This window comes from Athene noctua, chromosome 18 (genome assembly GCF_965140245.1).
Source record: "Athene noctua chromosome 18, bAthNoc1.hap1.1, whole genome shotgun sequence".
NCBI lineage: Eukaryota > Metazoa > Chordata > Aves > Strigiformes > Strigidae > Athene > Athene noctua.
The window spans coordinates 7,173,632-7,195,530 of record NC_134054.1 but is presented as its reverse complement, the minus strand read 5'-3'; the positions used below and the strand labels follow the sequence as shown (position 1 = coordinate 7,195,530).

The 21,899-nt window shown below is 42.4% G+C and overlaps 1 protein-coding gene across 2 annotated transcripts in view; it reads right to left on the bottom strand.

The window, feature by feature from the left end:
- Positions 1–20,426, bottom strand: part of GRB2 (growth factor receptor bound protein 2) — a 52,712-nt gene extending 32,286 nt beyond the window's left edge. Inside the window, exons 1-3 of one of the 2 annotated variants that reach the window (XM_074922106.1) lie at positions 20,286–20,426; positions 14,905–15,119; positions 8,674–8,733 (exon numbers count right to left, since the gene is read on the bottom strand). In XM_074922106.1, coding sequence (XP_074778207.1) covers positions 8,674–8,733; positions 14,905–14,982 — 138 coding nt within the window. In that variant the 5' untranslated portion in view covers positions 14,983–15,119; positions 20,286–20,426. The remainder of the gene's footprint in view (positions 1–8,673; positions 8,734–14,904; positions 15,120–20,285) is intronic. The other variant, XM_074922107.1, reaches the window with a different exon arrangement.
- Positions 20,427–21,899: the final 1,473 nt, after the last annotated feature.

Here is a 21,899-nt window from a genome sequence, read left to right as displayed (position 1 = left end):
AGTCATTATGAATGACAAAAAGTGGAAAGATACCAATAACCTTCTCTTCTGAAAAAGAGAGGGGAAAGATGACCACCATACAGTAAGGACTACACACATGCCAGAGGGCTGCCTGATGGTCTGTAATGTATACTCAGTCCAGTGTCAGTAGTGTTCCTACTCTGACTTAAACTGGTAAAGTGCAAGGCCCAAGAACTCCAAAGCAAGTTTAACTTGCGTTCTACCTCAGAAAAAGTCCAAAACCACAGTTGTGGGGGCTTACTGAAAGTAAACTTCTGAAATTGTGGAGGAGGGGGGGAAATTAGGAGCATTAAAAAAAAAAGGCAGCATCTGCACATCAAAGCAATGCTTTAAAAAAAAAAATCCCCTTATGTTACGAAGTTCCGCTTTCACTTCAGAGGTAATAAAATAGCATGTTCGTGTCCAATTCTCTCCATAAAAGGAAAATAGATGGAATTTGCTCACACCAAGTTAGAGCAGGAGAACTTTGTATATTCAAGAGACAGCCTACAATAGTCATTGTATCTCAATATCGCATGGATTGGGAAAACACTCGTGCAAAATTACTCAGGGTTAGGAAGAAAAATGTATATTAATACAGGAATCATTTTTAAATTTAAAAGTATGCACTACCTACAGTATCTCAGAGGAGCAGAGAAATATAAAACTCATAAATAAGTACTGATACATGCTTTTTTTTAAAATGTAACATACTATTAGAAACACCAGCAATCTCTACAAGAAAAGTCTATTGCTGCTTCCTTGGCTTATGGGCAAAAAAGAAAATCAGAGTCTCCTTACATGAATAATGCAGAAATGCAGATACTAAATGCCAAAAGCAGTAACTTGCTCCAGAATCCTAAAGTCAAGACAGCTGAGGCACCAAATTCTTTATGGAAAAGATCAGAGATAACTAAAACCATCTCCTAATTAGTGTCTCAAATTAGAAGAACTGTTCCAGGTCAAGAACAAATTAAAACAAGAATAGAACTCGTTACAGCTCCACTGCAATAACCTGGAAGGGATATGATAATGCAGGTCACTGACACCCTAGGGTATATCACTTGACCACAGACTAATTTTAAGCTCCCAAGTACATTATAGTAGCACAATATCTCCATTGTAAGTGTCAGTAAAAGCTAAGGCACTAAAACTCTCCCTTACTGCGAGATTCCAATCAGGAGATCAATGCCTTGACCACAAAAAACTCCCCCAGGGCCCTGACAAGGGGTTCCTACACAACAAAATGGGATTTTGCATGGATACATTCAAAAACTTTCCTGAAAGGGTGTTCTGGGAAGACCACAATATCTGGAAGCCATCTCACAAATGTACTCACACAAACCAGGATCAGGCCTTATCTAAAGATATTAAATACATATCTTGCACCATGACAGATGCCAGTTGGTCCCAGCTGGTTTGCAGCAATATTGCTAGTACGCAGCCATAAAACCTCCCTGGAAATACAGCTATCCAATTAAGTTGACTTTCAAGCAGCTGTTTGGAAGCTGGGCTCTTCTGTAAGGGCTATAAAAGCAAAAAGCAGTCTTCACTTCAGACCTCCATTTAATCAGTGGCAGAGAGAACAAAAATGAAACTCCATATAGAAGACAGATGAATCACTAATTGAGACAAACTAGAATAGCTGCAAGGCCAAGATTCAGGCTTTTCTAGGTTTTATGTGGGTTACTTCATGTAAAAAAAACCCTCCACGTTTCAGCTACTCATCTCCATTAACATTAACAGCAAAGGACCCCCCCCCTCAGTGGCTTAATATAAGGTTAACATGGAAGCCAAAGGGTCAGTGTCCACAGCGAAGGGAGGCTGTAGCACAGAGATCCCAGGGGGCTGCACTGTTCCAACAGCTTCATGAGTGGCAAAGTTCACCAAGACAGTTATTAAGTGTACTCAAACCTTAAAATTGATGAGTTGCACAGGTAACTTTTAATGCTAAAAGACCAAGTGATAAATGTCAGATTAAATACAATATGCAAAATAACACACATGGGGAGAAACACAACCAAAAACCCCGAAGAACTGTAACTATATGAAGCTATGTGTTTTAAACTATTACTCCTCAGCAAATGTCCTGGAATCATGGGGGTAGTAATCTGAAAACAAATTGTAAACATTACCTAATATTCTGTTAAGAAAGAACCAAACCATGTATTTTTGACACTGTAAATCTGTTCTGTGTCAGTCCCTGAATACTTTTGAGTACCTACACTCAACCCATCTCAAAAAATACCAAGATAAACTAAAAAATTTGAGAAAGGAACAAGGATAAATCAAAGTATGGAACAGCTTTTGCACTATAGGAGATCAGACTCCCCCAACCTCCTTCTCAGAAAAAAAGTGATGAAGGTAAGAAGACATTTGCAAATCTATTCTCCCCATGAGAAGTACAGGGAGAGATGTTTTCCGACTAACTCTTGCAAGGGGACGGGGACAGAAGAGGGAAAAAAAAAGGCAATAAAATTCACGGGTAGCATGTTTCAAATCAACAAAGGGAGTAACTTTTTTCCACACAGTACATGTTTACATTATGAGAATTTAATGCTGTAATGTACAGATGGACCTAAAACTGGTTTAGAGATGCACAGAAGATGTGGCCATCAGGGGCTGCTAAAACACTCCAGCTGAGAAAGCCACTAAAGCTTGACTATAAGAAGCCAAGACCTTATACAAGGATGATGTCCAGTGCTAAATGTCTCACCCAATGCAGCCAGCACTCGAGGGCTCCAATCTAGTCCAGTCTCTAATGGCAAATACTACAGATATTCAGAGAAGAATAAAGGAACATTATATGTGTAAAGAGTTTTCTACTACTTTTAATCATGAAAATTGCATATAATTTACTTCAGATGGGAACTGCTCCCAGAACAATAGAGGACAGTATTATAACATTGTCTTTGTTTTGTCTGGACAGAGTTAATTTTCTTCCTAGTAGCTGGTACAGTGCTGTGTTTTGGATTTAGTATGGGAATAATGTTGATAACACACTGATGTTTTAGTTGTTGCTAAGTAGTGCTTATCCTAAGTCAAGGATTTTTCAGTTTCCCCTACTCTGTTGGGTGCACAAGAACCTGGGATGGAGCACGGCCAGGAAAGCTGCCCTGAACTAGCCAAAGGGACATTCCACATCACTGGACATCATGCTCAGTATACAAACCGGGGGGAGCTGGCCGGGGGGCCAGGATCACTGCTCGGGGACTGACTGGTCTGCGTGTGGTGAGCAACTGCACCTGCATCTTTTTCTTGGGTTTTACTTCTCTTTTTGTTATCTTTCTTTTCATTACTGTTATTATTATTGCATTTTATTTTATTTCAATTATTAAACTGTTATCTCAACCCACAAGTTTTTAGGATTCTTTTTTTTGTTTTCTTTTCTGATTCTCCTCCCCCATCCCATTGGTGGGGGGAGGAGTGTGCAAGTGGCTGCATGGTACTTACTTGCCAGCTGGGGTTAAACCACAACAATTATGAAGGGTAGAATTTACTTCCACAGAAGAAAGTCTAAAGCATAATCCATTATAAAGGTATAATAGACTTTAGTATTATCTGTGGCAACAAATAATGAGTAGGAGAAAACCGACTAATACAGGTAGTTGGCAACATGGAACAAGGCCATGTGAAAGGTCAGCTCAAATCTGTCTATGATAGTGCTGAAAAACCCTGCCAGACCTGAGCACACCCCAGCTGTGTTACTTGTTCCCCTGCATTAGGATATGAGAGCTAGCTCCATTCATTTAGATGATGCCCCCTCCCCCTCCAATTAGTAAACTAGGAATTTTGGGGACCATGACTGAGGGAAAAGAGGTGGTTTTATAAGAGTTTGATTAGGCATGGCCAGACTTCTAATTTTGGACTGCAACCGTGAACAAAACCAGGTAAATCCAGTTAGATTTCAAGCAAACTAAGAAAATGGCATGTGTATTGGCTTTGTGAGGACTTTATAGAACTAGACCCTTGTGGGGTAGCTCAGACACTTCCACAGATAGATTTCAGTGGGTGATCAGACTGTAGAGTGATTCTTATGAACATATTGCCTTATGTTTAATAACTTCAGCTTTTTTCAAAATTAAGAATAATTTTTCTTCTCAACAATTAAGCTTTACATGGAATATATTACTCAATGTAAATAGTGTCAAAAGCGTCTCTAATCTTACTGCATCATCATGCACAAGTTTGTAATTCAGAGACAGATGGAATGAAACACAAGGTTTTCAAGGAAAAGAAAGCTCAAGGAAGTTTATAGAAACATCGGAAGCCCCTTTTTACCTATGCTTTTCCTTTTTACAATACCTAAACAAACTGAGTGAAGGTAACAGTTTGCAGGATTTCCAGACATGACATAAGGTGTAAAGGAAGGGGTGGAAGCCAGGAAAGCTGGGTCAACTATAATCACTTTGGTTATCTCTATTTTTCATGACCCTGTGAGGAGAGTTGTTAGTTTCAATCTGGGTCTTCCTAGGTAGAGTCACAACAGCCTTCATTTATCCATCCTGGCAGAGAGCAAGTCTTAACCTAAAAAGCAATTTTCATGAAAAAAAGAGGGAAATATATTATTTCCTGCTAAGGAGTAAGGAAGCGTCAGGACAGCTTGATGCTGGAATAAATTTTAAGCACCCTGGTACAAACTGTCAAAAAAAGACAAATCCACACATTAATTTTTGACAAACTATACTTTCATTATAGGTAGGGCAGAGATGTCAGTGCAAAATATATTTTAAGAAATAAAAACAGAAGTAAATGCAAGTTCTGCTTCCTCCATTTCAGCAGTCAGAAGAGAGCCTGAAGTGCCAGTCCATGCTTTATCACTTTCAGGGCTAAGGATACGTCTTGACAAAGTATTCTTCAAGGACATGCAAAACATTACAGAAAGAGAAAATTTAGCTGTGGAATATATGCACAACAGGTTTTCCTGATATCGCCTCCACAAGACACGTTTGTCAAGATGATGTTCATCTCACCAAAATTCAAGTACTGTTTTTCTCAACCTTGCCTTCAACCATAATTTTAAATGCCAAATTTCACCTTTAAAAGTTTTCACTGTACAACTTCCACCTCCTCATCATTTTCCTCCTTGCATTTGTTTCTTCCCTTCCTCTGCAACTGTAGGACAAGCTCTGAGTGCCTGTATGCCTTCCCCTCTGCGCCCCCCCCCCCCCCCCCCCCCAAGAATTTGGGAGTTTTCCCTGATTAGTTATTGCCTCTAGTAGTCGTGAAGATTAGGGCACAAGACCTGAACTATACAGGAGCTCAGGGAAATACCTCTTAAGTAAAAGTGGCAGATTTTCCAGAGGAACTAGCAAAAGACGCTCACTTCTGCAGCTTAAAATCCTTCCTAGTATTCTGAAATAAATTCCTTAAAACCTGGAATCTAAACGTAGCTCTTTCCAAGCAGATCATAATCTACTGTTAACAGCAGAAAGTAGAAGTCAGATCAAATGGTTAAAATATCATTTTTGTATTTATGCTTAAGAAGTGTAGGTAACAAAAGAATACTCAAAATTTGACTGCACATAAGGATTTATAATGGAAAAACCTACTCAAGCTCAGCAAGAGTTGCAAGAGTTTAAAATTTTGTGCCAATTTCTCACAAACCAGAGGGCTGACTAGCTTAGACCACAAGTCTTGTGCACTAGCAGAGCTGCTATGATTAGTGGAACCTGCTGGCTCATACATAACTCATGAAGAATTCCCCCCTTTCCTCCCAAGGGAAACAATTTTGCATAACAGCAGCACTTTTTCTTTCCTCAACATGTAAACCTGTAGAGTTTTAGTACAAGTTAGAGCAAGAAGTAGGTTGGCTCAATGCAGAAAGCATGAATTCCAGAGACAAATTATTTAAATGAGAGGTTTTAGAGACTAACAGTATAATTACAGTTCAGCTGAACTGAAAAAAAAAAAAGCTTTCTGCTCACTGCATGAGGTCCAACTGCATTGGAGCCAACATGCAGTTCACGACAAAGCACGCATGCTGACACGAACATATGCAAAGAAGCTAAATTCAGCAGGTACAAACAGAATAAATTACTCTATTATCTTTCTATATTTTATTTATAAAGGTCAGTAAAATTTGAATATTACAACTATAAATTAATTACTCTACAGAGGTTGACAATCTACTTCCTAGACAAAAATAGTTGTCCTAACTTCTGCCTTATTCCAGTCACCATTCTGACCTGCCCCCACAGGATCAAAAAACCTACTGATTTGAAGAATCTTCAATAATAGGACTGTCTATTTGTTTTCACAACCTCAAACAACTGCAGACAAAAGGATCCAAGATCAGGTACAGAAACTCAAGTGAGCAATCATTTCTCAAGGAGAAAAAAAAGCATCTTGGGCTCTTCAAGACATTTAAGACATTTTTTAAATGGGCTTTTATTTAGTATCTACAGAAAAACACTGTAAGTAAAGAGAGAAGTACAGGCTGAGGAAAACTCTGAACACAACCATTTAAAATGCAAATTTCAGATGCATCTAGTAACTAATCAGGAAGTATTGTAGAGTAGCATCTGGGTTTCAGGAATATAATAAATGTCCTAAAAATAATTATTATGAGCAGTTTTGGAGACTGTTGGTTCACTTTTTGCTCTATTAGAGCTCAGCTGTACAACCCCATGTGTTTAGCACATGTCACCGTGAAAAAACACATTCTTAAGTTTGTTAAACCAATTCTCACTCGAGTTGTCAGATGGTGGCACCAATCATGCATATAAGACATGGGAACAAGTTCAGGCTCCACCGCAGAGTCTGCTTCACAACCGTTTTTCTATTCCATTTGAACACCTACTCTTATGAGGTGTTACAAGATGACTTCAAAGTTGAAGGCATGTGCCACTCATGAGCAATGCTTTAAATGCTCAGCAACAGGGCATGAGCCTAGAACGTGACAAACAAAGCACAGCTTAAGTTTGGCAGATAAGATCGATGATGCTGCTGTTCCATCTAAAGAGATACAGCTATTTGAGGGAAGGGAACAATTTTACACAGCATTCCCCACACCGTAGGGTAATGCAAAGAAACCCCAAAATCACCGAAAATAATCACAGAACATATTCTCCTATCCTATTTTCTCTCCAAAGGCCCAAAGCATCAAAAAACCCCACATTTTTATTTCCTTGTGTATATGCTAGTCACTGATGTTTGCCCAACTTGGCAGATAACATTAACTACCACTGCAGGGCCAGCAAAGGAAATAAAAGAGCAAGAACTGCTGCGGGATAAAGCTGCAGATAAGAACTTGTGTTTTAAAACTACTGCAGTATCAGTTTGCTGATCTGCATATAAGTGCAGAATGCACTTCACAAGTCACCTACTCATTTGCATTTAACAGAATTTTCAGAGAAAACTGGAAATGATAGAGATCAAAGGCAGCTTTCCTAACAAAACGCTAAGTAAATTAAGTAAAAAATAGCAAAACATTGAGACCTAGTGCTTCTTTTCACTAGTGCCCCAATGAAATGCATTACTACACAAAAGCTCCATTTCTAAATCCATAAGATTAGGCATCAGAGGAAGAACAAATGCATTTCCTTGGTCACTCTTCTACCTAAGCATTACATTCTTTGTCACAGCTCCATTTCTCTGGCTAGCACCTACCAACCACCACAGAAAGGAGGGAGGGCAGGGGGGAAGAAGGGAAATCCTTTGCTACACATCTTGCTAATTAAGACCTCCAGAGTAGCTAGCTCAGACATTAACGCATCACACACCCTGTAACATGGAACTAAGCATTCATCCAGAGTCCTCTAAGTTTTGTAAATCACATTGAATCCCATGACATAGTTATCATTACTCCAGCTACCTGAAAGCTAGCCAGGATACAGCTACAGAAGATACAGTCCCATCTCTTGGCTGCACAGTGCAGACACAGACGGACCCGTAATCCTCTGCGCAGAAGGGTGCAATAGACTCCTCTCAGTTCTGCGTATCACTTTAACAACTCTGCTGTCAAACCTGGAAAGGACATTCTGCAATTCAACACCACAGACCAGAAGAAATATGATGCTACATACACAGTCACACAGGAAAAACTCAAACAAAACTCAGCTCAACTAGCTCACATATGTTGCCAAATCCTTTGCTGATGCCCATTATGTGAATGGCTTTAAATGTTTTGGGGTTTTTTTTGAGGGGAATAGGGATGGGTGTTTGGATTTTTTTTTTTAAAGTTGTTTATAGTTATGGTTCCAGAACTAACTTTGATTTTTCAAACCTTTCAAGACCTACATAAATAAAAGTATTAACAACTTAGCAAAGGTTTTAATTCAGAGGTCATCAGCAAGTTAAGGATGGAAATCTGGCATCATTGGTATAACAGCCTTAAAACAATACAACAGTTCAGTCCCCCAGCAATCATGAAAATGTCCTAATGTTATCTTTACTAGGTCTTCCAGTTTAGATTTATATTGTAAAATTCATCAGGTTTGGTTAATTACATTCTCTTTTTGCTCAATGTAAGATTATAAGATTTTGGGCTCCAGTGTTGTTAGGGGACTAATGCTTAATTTTCTTTCATTTTCAAGGAAATAGAACTGGCTTTGCCCAGCACATTTTTTTCCCCCGAGGTTTAGGCTTTAGTTATTGATTTCTGGCATATAGCCACTGGCAACTTTAAATCACAAGGGATTTTATCAAGGGGTCATATAGTTCACTGCTTACGTTAGACTGAGCTGTACGCAGACAAATTGGAGTCCTTATCTCTCCTTGCTTAGTGGGATCCTTATTGATCATAGTGAGAAATCAGAAAAGTCTGAATTTCACTGCAAACGGGATCCCTCTTCCTCCCTCAATTAGCAGCACTCTGCACAGAAACTGGAAAACTATGAATACTACATTTATGAGACACTCAATCCTTCACACATGCCACTAAAAATCATAATCCCTCTTTTCTTCCCCCAACTATGATCAACTTCTACCATTTTAATTTAAAAACTACATCAAAGTCCACTAACACTTGGGATGTCCCTCAGAATAACCAATTTTAGTGATCTGAAATTCTCAGATGTTCACTTACCATATAGTTAGCACAAGAGAAATGTCACTGCACCAAAGAGAAGAGACAACATTTTTGTGTTACCAGTAAATAAAAAAGCACATCACACTGTTTGCAGTTTGACATGCATGTTGAACAAAGCAAATAAATAATTTAGCAAGCCAAAATCTGATCTGCTGATATGTCTATGCTAACACTTCTCAGAAGTCTGTCACACCAGTCATATCAAAAACTGGACCTCACAAAGAAGCTGTAACGATAACACTTCCATTAAATTGGCAAAAGGCAGCTGGAGCTTCAGATTAGCATAATTTTCCCGAGTTATAAGAGAATGCAATATATGTTAAGTCAATATAATAAAATTAGCTGAGCTGACTGCTAGCTTTAATCAGTATCTTGTTTGACATTCAAAACTCCAGTAGGCTTCAGGTAGCACACAGCTCAGAAGAGCTAATTTTTCTCTGCTTTCAGTGACGAGTTAAAATAACCATCACAAACAGCTACTCAATAAAAACAAAGATGCCATTTTTAAGGAGGAATGTGTTTACTCCTTGCTTGCAAAGACCACTTTACACCTTCAGTTTGGAACACTCCCTATTTATGTCTTCTGCACAGAGACACCTTCAGCAATGCAATCTTGCTCTAGGCAGGTCCAAGCTCTTTTAGAAATACAGCACAGGAGTTCCTTCTTTTCTGTGCACTCACATCTTGTGGTGGTTAGGGAGTTCCTTCCCACAATCCCTCCCCCCAGTGCCTAGAGAAGTTGGCTAATAAAACACATCCCACCTTCAGATTACTTAAGATGAACAATATTTAGAAGTTTGTTCTAAAAACATAGGCATTGAATAGTTGGGTGGACCAGAAGAACGCAACTGCTTAGAGCAGCATCTCTTTTTAACACAGATCTCCAACTGCCAGGATGCCAAATCAACTACATTTAAGGTAGCTGCACCTGTCTTTATGAGTCTAAGACGACAAAACTGTCAGAAAATTAGACTGCAATATTGATCACATATTGATGATAAATATAATCTTCATCCAAGGCTGCCAGCGAAGGAACATGACCTAAGTGCACCTTTACAAATCAACCATCACATAAAATAGAGTTGCCACATACAGTTAAGTTACAGAGTAACGTAGGTTGGAAGGGCCTCTGGAAGTCACCCAATCCACTCTCCTGCTCAAAACAAGTCTAATTAGATCAGAGTGCTCAGAGACTTGTCTGGGTATCTCCAAGGATGGGGATTCCACAACTTCTCTGGGCAACCTCTTCTATTATTTGACCTATTTCACTATAAAGCACACAGTGCTTGCAACCTGCCCAAATCATTAATCCAGAAAACTGTTTCTCAGATATTAAAATCACCGAGACCACACTGAGTCCATCCCCTTACAGAAAATGGTGAAAGATCAAGTAGGTTTGTAAGGAAGGGAGAGGAAGAATGAGAATAAGGACAATTTCATCCAAAACAGAGAAAAAAAATCTTTGCACTACTCTTCAGCAAACCATGAATTTCTGTTTCTAGCAGAGACACCACGATGCAGGTGATGTCAAAGACAAGGGATGAGGAAGAAGAGAGGGAGACCACGCTCCCTTTGTTTATCACACTCCTCCCTCTATTCAGAATTGCTTCACTGTATCCAAACACAGAAAAATGGTTTTCATGCAGGAACTGAAAATGCCATCTCAGCATCAACTGTTTGCAAACACTCAATCCTCTTAAAGGCTGACAGAAAGAAGGTAAGTCTGGTGCCAAACAATCATGTGAACAGAACCTGCAATGACTGTCAAGTGTATGATCAGAGTAGGAAAAAAAAAAAAAGTCTTGACTTTGCTGAATGAAATTGCCAAGTAATCAAAATCCAATCGAGGAATTCCTTCTTCTAGCATACAGGGATGCTGGTTTGTGTGTCACACAAGTGAAAATCCGCAAATTAAAGACGATGGCCCTCTATTTAAAGCACCACCTGAATAATTTTACTCAAAAATAATCTGTAAGTGCCCCTGAATTATGTTGACAGCTACTGGGAACAGGAACTTACTCAGTTCTTCAGAAGATCACTTTCCAGCTATGCCCCAACCCTACCAAAGAAGAAGGAGAAAGAGGAAATGGAGCAGTGGTCGACAGTTTTTTTTAAAAAAACACAATTCTAACATTCAAGATATTCATAAATATGCTTAGTGCTTCTGTATTACCCATGCAGAAACAGTTATCAGAGCACCATGGTATCACCTGTACACTTCAGATTAGGTGTAGGAGGAATAGAGAAAAGACATGATGATGAGATGAGAGAAAGAATGATTTTTCTTCTCTCCTCCCCTCCCCCAGCTCCTGCCAAACCACCAGCAAGTATTAGCACACTTTAGGTCTGGATATCTGCCAGTTAGCACAAAGGCCAACAAAACCAGAAGGTGCTAGAAATACAATAGTTTTTGGGGACATAAAACCTGAATAACAATTGTAGACAGAGACTGAAGTTAACTACTTCCAACTTCAATAAATACAGCAAGTGAAAGGGGAAAAGACTCAAAAAGCATCGTGGCAACTGCCAACTATTCAAAGTCAAAAACAGTAAATCAAATTTTCAAGTAGGAAAGCCTCAATTTTCTTTTTTTCCTTTTTTACATAACAGGACAGGCCATCTTCACAGTCCCAAGAGGATGCCAGTCACCAGCAAGTTTTTGTGAAGCAACCACCAGTACATGAAAAGAACGGTGATCTTGGGAGCTGCAGCACTGCACTGTCATTAAAAGACTCAGAAGGAAGCAGCAACCTGTCCTCTGCTGGAAAAGGCTCGGTGTGTAGTATTTAGCGTATTTAAAGTTTCAAGAAAGCTGTCAGTTTGCATCTCCTGACTGTCAATGCCATACAGAACCACTAGACAAAAGGGTAAGGGGATCCAGCGTACGGCCAAGGTTACAAAAATCACAGAAGTAGCTTTTACCATACAGTGCCCACAAAAGAAAGGCCAAGCACTTTTCCTCTTCACTCAGCTGTTTTACAATTGCAAGCCAAAGGTCAACTATCTTCACTCAGTTTTGGAGACCAGCCACAAGGTTACTAACAACCAGCTTAATGGCTACAGTTCAAATGCTATTCAATCAAGTCCCGAATATGTGGGTATGCAGCAGTTATGGCACCATGACATCATAGGCAAGTTATCTGCTGAAATCAGAGGGAGTCAGGCAGCATGCATCCTTGCCTTCTCTCCCCACAAATAGAAACATCAACTTCCAAGGAGTGGAAGTTAAAGTGCTAGAGATTTTGTTCCTTCCTTAGCGTGGCCAAGGCGTAACATTTCACTACTAAACAATCCTTTGGCATCATCATATACACCATCAAACTAACCTAACTTCCTGGAGGTGTGTTCAAGATGGGTGCCTAAGAGCTAGATTTAAAGAAGTCTTCACATCAAGTTATATGTGTGCCTCAGCCAAGGATGTCAAAAGAGCAAAGCGTGCAGGCACATTCAACATGTTACAAGTTTATTTCTCTTCCCAATTCATGCAAGGGCAGCAGGATTGACTGGATTAATAAAACAGATCACATGAGGCACATGAATGGGATACCCTGAGATTTCTCAGTCATGAGCAAAGTACTAAACAAAACAGATCTGGCACATCTGACAGAAATTAATTTCCACAACCTGAAACACATTTGAAGCGAACCAGACTTTCAAAATGACAAAGCACCACAGAAGTTTGTCAGTTTAAGTGAACTGTAGCAATTGTAACTGGTTTTGGCTTATTTGTCTGAAATTTGCCAGCTTTAGACAGTGAACCTTACCATGCTGCACAGAACTCCTCTCAACTAAGTGCTCAAGAAGGATTCCTGAAAGTCTTGGAGTTTTCACTAACTTTAGTGATAACCTTGAGCAGTTTACCATTTCTATGACTCATCTATGAAGTAAATATGTAAAATTTGTAAGCAATTTCAGAATGAGCTGAAAGGAAATACAGTTTGAAGAACTGTTCATCAACACTTTGAGGAAGTGTTCAGCCTAGGCATTGTGTAGAGTAGGAAAATCCCTCTCTCTGTATTCTAGGAAAAATACAATTATTAATGTAATATAACAGCATACATACCACCATGTTTCTATTATTTTGACAAAACTTGCATCTATGGGATGGCATCACATGGCTAGGACTCAAGAACATCTTAATATCAGCCACTGTGAGCAGCTGTAAGAGTTTTAACACAAACTAAACTTTCGAATATCTAAAAAAGTTACTTTTCCTTTAATTCTTAAACAAGAAAATATTTTTAAAGGACTGCAAATCTCGTAAGACATTTTTTCATGTACTTCAGCAAACTTCTATAGCAAATTAGACAAAAATAAGAATACACTTTAGAATAAACTGTATTTCATTATAGTTTTTCCTTCCTTTTCAGCATTTTCTACAAGCTGACTTCAGCTGTGCTCTACTTCAAATACACTATAAAAGCTGAGGATAGCCAGTAATAACCCAGAATAGAAGAGTACAGCTCAGGTTAAGAAAAATAAGTGTAAGATTATCACAGAATACTTCTAAAATTCTGAGTCTTAAATGTTTAAAAGCAGCAAATGGAAATATCCTGGTATTTTACACGAACACCGGAATTGAGGTTTACAGGTCTAACAGGCATTTTTAGGGCAATTATGGACCAGGAATGTGCAGGCTATATACAGATGTCATTACTTCAAAAGTTAAGAATCTCAAGGCAGTATACATTTTTGCTGTTGATGGCCACACAATATTACAGCATTTTTTAACAAAGATAGGTTATTGAAATATCGGCTATAAAAGATGCATATTAAGTTTACACATAGAGGCTGTTTTTTCCAACTTATCTTGAAATAGTGGTTAAATTAAGCCCTTCCCTGGCAAAAATTTTGAGCAGCTGAGTAATCCCACTGAGGTTTGCAGAACCTGATTTGTCAGCATACAGAAAGTTGCAGCCTTACATCTGCAGGATAGTCACCTCTCAAACCAGCTTCTACTCAAAGCATTTTAGAAAGAAGCAGTTTAAAGTACTTTAATACTAAATACATCACACCAGGAAGGTAAAGCCCATCTTACACAGTTATGGAGCAATACTGACTCAGAATGAAACTCCATTAAAACATTCCGCTATGTGGCTCTTATTACTTGGAAGCAACAAAGCTTAGGGCTATGCTTCACTGAGGCCAAATCACTACGGATTTTTATATTTTACTTGCCTCAAAGTAAAATTTTGGGCTTGTTCTGTGCATCAAAATTCAAATATTTTTCAAATCCCTTTAATATAGCCAAGAGGAAGCCCAGAAAGCCTTGATATATTAAAAGAACCATAGACCAAAAATTTCTCTAATGCACTCCAACATCCACTTACATCTGCACAGATCCATTAAATATTCAGCCACAAGATTATCACTCGAGTTCATCAGGACTAAAGATAAAACTCAGCACCAATATTTGACGGCCTGATGCTAAAAGATTATCTGCTGAGAAATAATCTAATCACCGTTCTTTGATGGTGAAATCCTTGGCAGGAGCCAAAGGAAAAAAATACCAAATCGATCTTGATTACTTTAAGGGGTTTCCTCTCGTGGAAGGGAATTCAGCACAGAGATTATCTTGTACTTCTGCTTATTCGCTACCGTGTTTACGACTAAGTTTTCAAATATTCCCATCTCAGAAGAGAGAAATGAGAGACTCGGGATGAATGCTTAAGGCAGGAGCGAAACAGCCTCTCCCCCTCTTAAAGGGGTCAGAGTGGAATTGAGGAAATCCTGAGGTACCCCGTTAAAAGGAGATGGCGTTCGCTGGGGACGCAGAGGAGGGTCAGGTCTGACGGACAGGAAGAGACTCAGGAGAGAAGCCGAAAAGCCCAGGGCCAAGGCGGGGAACTCCCGGGCCCTCGCCCTCCACTTACCTTTAGGATATCCCCCCGTTTGAAGCTCAGCTCGTCGTCCGCGGTGGCTTTGAAGTCGTACTTGGCGATGGCTTCCATGCTGGGGCTGCCGCGCAGGGCGGTGCGGGCGCTGGGAAGGAAGCGCTCCCCGAAGCCTCCGCTCCTCCCGCGGCCCGGCTCCGTCCGAGACGCCGGCCCCGTCTCTCACATACAGGGAGGCCGGGGGACGATCCGCCCTAGGGGAGGGGGAGGAGGAGGAAGAGACGGGCCATTAGGGGAAGTGGCACGGATCGATGGCCGGGGCCGCGCCCAGAGCCGCTCCCTCCGCCCGGCGCGGCGCGGCCGCCGCTTCCTCCCGCCGCCGCTCGCCCAGGCCCGGCTCGCCCGAGTGACACGTCCCGCGGCCAATGGCCGCCCCGACGGCCCCGGGGGGAAGGGGGGGGGGCGGCGCCGCGGCCGGCACCGGCCCGCCGGGAGGAGCCGCCCGCGCCGCGGCAGCCTCCGGCCCTTCGCCCCGCGGGGTGGCCGGGCGGGCAGGGCCCGCCGCCGGCACCGCTTCACCGCGCCGCCTGCCTGGCCCCGGGAGGGCAGGTCCGCCCCTTGCCCGCCCGGCAGCGGAACCACCTCCCGCTCCCCGCGGCCGTACTGACAGCGAGACGGAAAACGGGAGGCGGGAGGGCACGGCGAGAGCGGCGGGGAGCAGCGGGGCGCCGCCCGGCCTCGGCGCTGCCGGGGCTGCGCGTCCCCGCTCCCGGGGCACAACACCGACCCCCAACAGCTCCAGCACTCGAGGCAGACAGGCGGCCGTGGTGGGACAACGCACCTCTCTCCCCACTGGGAAAGACCGGTCTGGAGAAGCTTACAGCAATGTGGGGGGTTTTTCCATTCATCCAGCTCATATCAATGCAAATACAGGACGTTAGAGAAAGCAGAACACTTCTGTGGGTCCTCTATAACAGGACTTCTGGGGAATTGAAATGCCTATCGAAAAGCGTCCTGAGATAACATTACACAGAGACAAAAGTTTGGGCTCACTCTAACATAAAAGCAACCGCCCTGAAATTCCAGCATCTTGAGCAGCAAAACACATTAAAAAAATCTTCGTAAGCACAGCAAGAAAATCAACAAGTTTGCGTATATGGGCCCAGAGAAGAAATTGCATCAAACCTGGCAAGGCATATATAGACCCAATGAAACCACTGAAAAGGCTTAAATCTTCATCTCAAGTTAGAATAGGAAGGATTTAATCTACCTCCAGCTACATTTGATAACAAAGAAGGTAAGAGATCTGGAAAAAGTCAAGCAAGATAGTCTGTAAGCTAAAAAACACCCTGAATATCCCTCTGAAGAACAAGCAGAGAGCTGGTACTTGTCAGTGACAATTAAAGACAGAAAAGATCTGACAAACACCAATGAACCCACGCACCTGCTAATTCAGTCTCTCTGGTTATGGCCCAGAAAGAGCCCCGCTATACGCAAAGGCAGCAGATGGCAATAGTATTTTCTCATTTCAGGGAAAAACCTGCCTTACATAAATGCAGTTCAGCAATTAACATGCTTATATTCCACAAGTCCCATGTTTGCCCAACCTTCAGCTCCCCATAAAGAATAATGAAGCTCGAGGCAAACACCAGAAATGAGATTTCCATCACAGGAAACAGGCAGGATGAGAAGAGGTATTTACAGGATTTACCTTGATCAAAAAAATACCAGCATAGTGAAGTCCCACATGGGCAGGGCTCGGGGTTTTCTGTGGCACTCCTACACAGCACCACTGAAATGTCAGTAAGACTGACAAAGCTGTCAACAGCCATGAAGATCGCAACTGAACAATCTGCCTGTGCTGCTGCAGCTATTGGAAAGAAATATACTGGATCCAAGCTCTGACCAACACACATACTTAAAATCAAAGAGTGTATCATCTTAGCGACATTTGGATGATTCTAAAATACTTTACTTTTCAATGCTGATGAAAAAATACCCGTCTTTGTGATCTCAGTCTTCCACGCTGCTCTAGCATACTCATGCAAACTGCAACAGTTATTTTCCTTCACCAGGAACATTTTCCCACAGCCTCTGTTGTGTTCAGTTCACCATCTCATCTTTCTAACCTGACCTCTTTGGTTTTTTAACTGATGGTATTTATAATTTTCTGCTATTACAACAACGTTAAGGAGCAACATGAGTGATTGCATTTGAAGCCACAGAAAATGCAAACATTTGCTCAAGAATTCTGTCTACATGTCCTGTACATTTCATGGCAAACATCATTGTTTCTATCGCTTCTTAAAAAATTATCACTGGCAGCAACCTTTGGTGTTTCAAATAGCACAATGCTACGTTTGATGATGTGTACCATTATATGCGGATGCACACACCACCAGCTAAAGGAACACTGCTTGAAAACCCAAAGTTCCAAACCTAAGAATGTAACAGCAAGATGCACAGCTTAAACGGTATGTTATAGGCTCAAGACACATTTAAAGCAAGAAATGACTGCCAACTGGTAAATGTTCCTTTATTTGGGGTACACAGGTATTGCTGCCTAGTACTGCACTAGCACCTAAGAATTTTTTTTTTTTTTTTTAATTGAAGGAGTTAATACGCAACTTTCTCTAAGAAACTGATGCAGCATTTCCAAGAACTATATTGGCATTTCCCTGAGCTTAGCAATAGTACAATGCTGGGAAATTTTCCAGCACAATTCAAGATGAAAGAGATTCATCATGCAATTTTCTTTAAACATGCATTCATATTACTACCACCATCATATATACTGTCAGCATATAAAGGAGGGATGTTTCTAGGTAACGATACTAACAACAGCTGCAGTGTAGAACAAAAATTTAACCATCATGACTTTAGGCAAAAGTGTAGCTGCAGTTAAGGTGCAGAAGTTACATGTAAATTAGGGAAAAGCCTTGAAAATTAATAAACCAAGATACTTACACAGCAAATGTCAGAAAAAGTAAACTTAGAACATCAATTCCCTTAAATCACTTAGAAAGCATTTGCTGTTACCTGATTTTACTTAATAAGTTCTTATAGACAGTCAGCCACATAATTATTAAGATACAAACAAACCAAATGCACAAGGGAAAAAAATAAGCTTACTGGGGAAGTAGCTCGTGCTAGGTCTCTGCCCATTGAGAGCACGGCTGTAGGTATTTGCTTCAGGCAGAGCACTGAAACAGGACACACTGCAAATACTACAGTGTGCCCCAGCTCCACAGACTTCAAATGGAATAAGACAGGTATGAATGAGTAACAGTCAAAATATGAATACAATGAACACACATTACAAGAATTATCGGATGATCTTATGAGAGAAATGACTAAGATTTCTCAGAATATCAATACATTTTTCACCTCTCACCTTACTGTGATTTGGGGCAAGATGCCATCTTGCTCTTAAAAAAATCTGGGAGGGGGGAGAAGAAGAAAAGGCAGCACATGCAGCTCACAGTAAATTCTTACTAGCAATACAGTGCTTCAGCTCAGTATGGACTATAAGTAACTATAAATACAAACCTCACTTGTAGCCAACAGGAAACAATTCTCATGTTGTTTTCAACAGATATTTCAGAAAACACTGGTAAAGGTGGGCTTTTTATACTGCTCTTACAAACAGCATTTCTTCTAGCAAGTGAGAGCTTTCTCATTGTTCTCTTTCCACTATTTTACTGTTCTTCTGGAAAGTGATATGGGCAGGAATAGAAGAACATACACTTTAGAAAAGCCAAAGCAAGGGAAGAAAGATACATTCAGTGGAAGATTCTGCAAAGAATCAGATCCTAAGCTCCATCAGCTGTTATAGGACAAATTATTACTGAGGGTGGTGGAAAGAAAAATGTGTGGATACATCATCTGGAAGACATGCAGAAATGTTAAGTGCCAGGCTCTAGACAAAAGAATAGAAAGAAAAAAAATCATAAGGGCTGAGCACTAATTCAAATTAGCCAAATAAGGAAGTATAACGTAATAAATGAATGATGTAAAATATAATTTAATTTATCAACATACAAACCCCAGAACATTCAGGGTCACACATGATACTCATAATCTGCTAGTTTAATATGTTTCAACTTCCTTAAGCACATCTTGTCCGAGGACAACTCAAGACAACACTTACAGAACTAAGCTACAGCACAAAGCAAAGATAAAATTTATCAAATAATTTTATCAGGTAATAGAAAACTTCATCTCTGCCAAAAGTTATTGCCATTTTTTTTTCTTACTTTAAACCATATAAAGCAGCTTTAAGTGTTACAAGCTTGACTAGTATTATGAAATACTTAAAACACTACATGACTTAATCATGAGATGACAATAATTGAAACATCTTTTTTTGGCACAAATTCTCATTATGCAAAGTTTGCACAGAAATGGATTACAAACAACACTGTGTTTGAAAATTAACAATCTGTGACCCTTCAAGTTTTGGCCCTTGACCACAGGCATTTTTAAAACAAGGAATGAACTTCCCTAAACACTACATTTATCTATGAATTGCTCTCCCAGTTATTAACTGTGCTATATAGTATTTTTCTCTTCAGGTTATAAAACAGATGTCAGTTAGACATTGTGGGAGTTAACAAGACTGCATCCTTGTCTTCTACCTGTTATTTGAAACTATATTGGCAACTTAAACTTTATCCCACAAAAGCAGCACCGAATCTCAAGCAAGACGTTCAGAAGAGAAAAGAGTGAATGAGAAAAATGTCTTTCTCTGTCACAGAAACTCACACATGAAGCATGACCCAAAAGGTCTTCGGAGAAACAAAGGTATGGATGTTAACCTGCCTACAGGGTACTCGCAACCTTTTAACCTTTGGAAGCGGCCTGAAGTTACAGAACTCTTCCGGGGAATATTAAAAATAAGCCCCAAGAGCAACTACCAGCCAACACTCCACAGACGTACGGCAAAGCGAGAAGTGACCCAAGCCTAAAACCCGTCGGGGGGACGCAAGAGCTGCGGGGAGAGCGAGGGACTCTCGCCCGGCAGATAACGCCTCCACAGCCCAAGACCTCACTCCAGCCCCCCCGCCACGCAGAGCCCGCACCCCGAGAAGCGCCAGGCGCCCCACGAAGGTCGGGGCCCGCCGGGGCACAGGCCCAGGGCTCCGGGGCGCAGGGACAGCGCCGAGGCGACTCCCGCGGAGCGCGGGGGGGAAAGGCGGAACGCCCCAGGGGCGCAGGCCGCGGCACCGGGGGACGCCCGCCGCCTGGACTCAGCGTACGTTCCCCCTCCATCTCCCCGCCCCGGCCCGCGGCGGGCAGGGGAGCCGGGGCTCCGCCGGGACGGGCCTTCCCCGCGCCGCGCCGCCCCGCGGGCTGGGGTGGCGGTGGGGGGGGTGTCGGCGGCCCGCCGCCCGCCCTCCATCCGCACCCCCTGCACTCACCGCGCAGCGCTGGGGGGCGCCGCCCCGCCCGAGGGTCCTCGCCGCCTGCCCGGCCCCACGCGGCCCGGCCGCCCCTCCAGCGCCGCCTCGGCTGCCGCTACGGCCCCGTCCCGCGGGCCCCCCCCCACCCGCCGCCGCCTGCTCCGCCGCCGCCGTTCCCACAGCAACTCTCGCGAGAGCCGCCCTGTCAGCCGCCCTGGCCCGCGCCCCGCCCGCCGCCGGAGACGCGCCTGCGCGCCCCCCCCCCCCCGGCCGAGGGCGGGCGCTGCCCGCGCATGCGCAGCGGCGGGGCGGGGGGACGCGCGGGCCGGGCTTCCCCTGCCCGCAGTCCCCGGGCACCGCACCCCAGGGGCGGCCTCGCCGCGGGGTTCGCGTGGAAGCGAGCGCGGAGGAGAGGGGTGAGGCAGCTGAGGGACGGGCGGGCAGTGTAGGAGTGTATTAATCCCCGGCGGAGGAGGTCCGGAGCACAGGTTTCCGGAGGTGAAACCGCTCAGAGTTTGTGCAAAGTATTTGCCTCATTTATCAGTGGCTCCGCTCGTCTGTGAGACGGGGCGGTCTACCACACCATGGAGCTAGCAAAGAGAAATTAATTTAGAAGCTACCTGTAACTACCAGGGAAATCTCCACGCCAGCGTTAAAGCCGAGCTTGTCCACGCAGTGTTTGAGCGGGCACTGGGGCGCAGAACCACTCCCCCAACTCGGAGAGCAAAGGCTACACCTGGTAGAGCCGTTACGTGACAACTACCATCCCTTCCGAGCACTGATTAAGGCACCCATGCTGTAGGAAAACAACACAACAGTGTGAGCACACATTGCAATTAAAGTATGCACAGAGGGCAAAATTGAGATTGCACAGGCGACTAATTCCAGGGTTTAACTACATGACCCTCCTAACATTCTTTTAGCTTGAAAAGACTTAATTACAACATACACAGACAGTTGCTTAGGTAAACATCAGGCCTCAATTCCTTGATAAAGCCACTGAATGAAAAAAAAAAAAAAAAAAGCTGTCCTCTGGCTCTGGAGAGGAAAGCTAGTTTCTGAACTACAGGCTTTCCACAACTGTGTTCCCGCTCCCCCGAAAGGACGAGCATCTATAGGCTTTTTTTTTTTTTGATAGTCTGTTCCCCACTCCCCCACCCCCAGCAAGATGCTGAGATTGGGAATGTGGGGTTTTAAGGACAGCACGTTCCACAATATCAAGACATGAGCCCAGATCTGAACTCTAGTTCAGATGTAAATTTAGGATTATTCTGGGTTGAAGACTTACATCTAAATTAAGTATAGATAACTGATATTTTGTTGTATGAGATACATATTTTTAGCCTCCGATTAAACTCACTCTCTTTTTTTAAGTAAACCACCACACTGGTTGATCTCCCTGGCTGTACTCTGCATGGGGGGGTGTCATGGTTTCATCCACACCAAGATCAGAGTAACACCAGAATACGTAATTTGGCTTTACAGATCATGTTCTGTCAGCAGGCAATGTTTGCATTCTCATTCTAAATGCTTAAGCAGCTTGATTCCAAATAAGTTATTTTTGGATTAAATTTGTGGTTTAAACCCTTAGCAAGATCATTTTCTCATCCTAATAGCATTGTATTTAAGGGA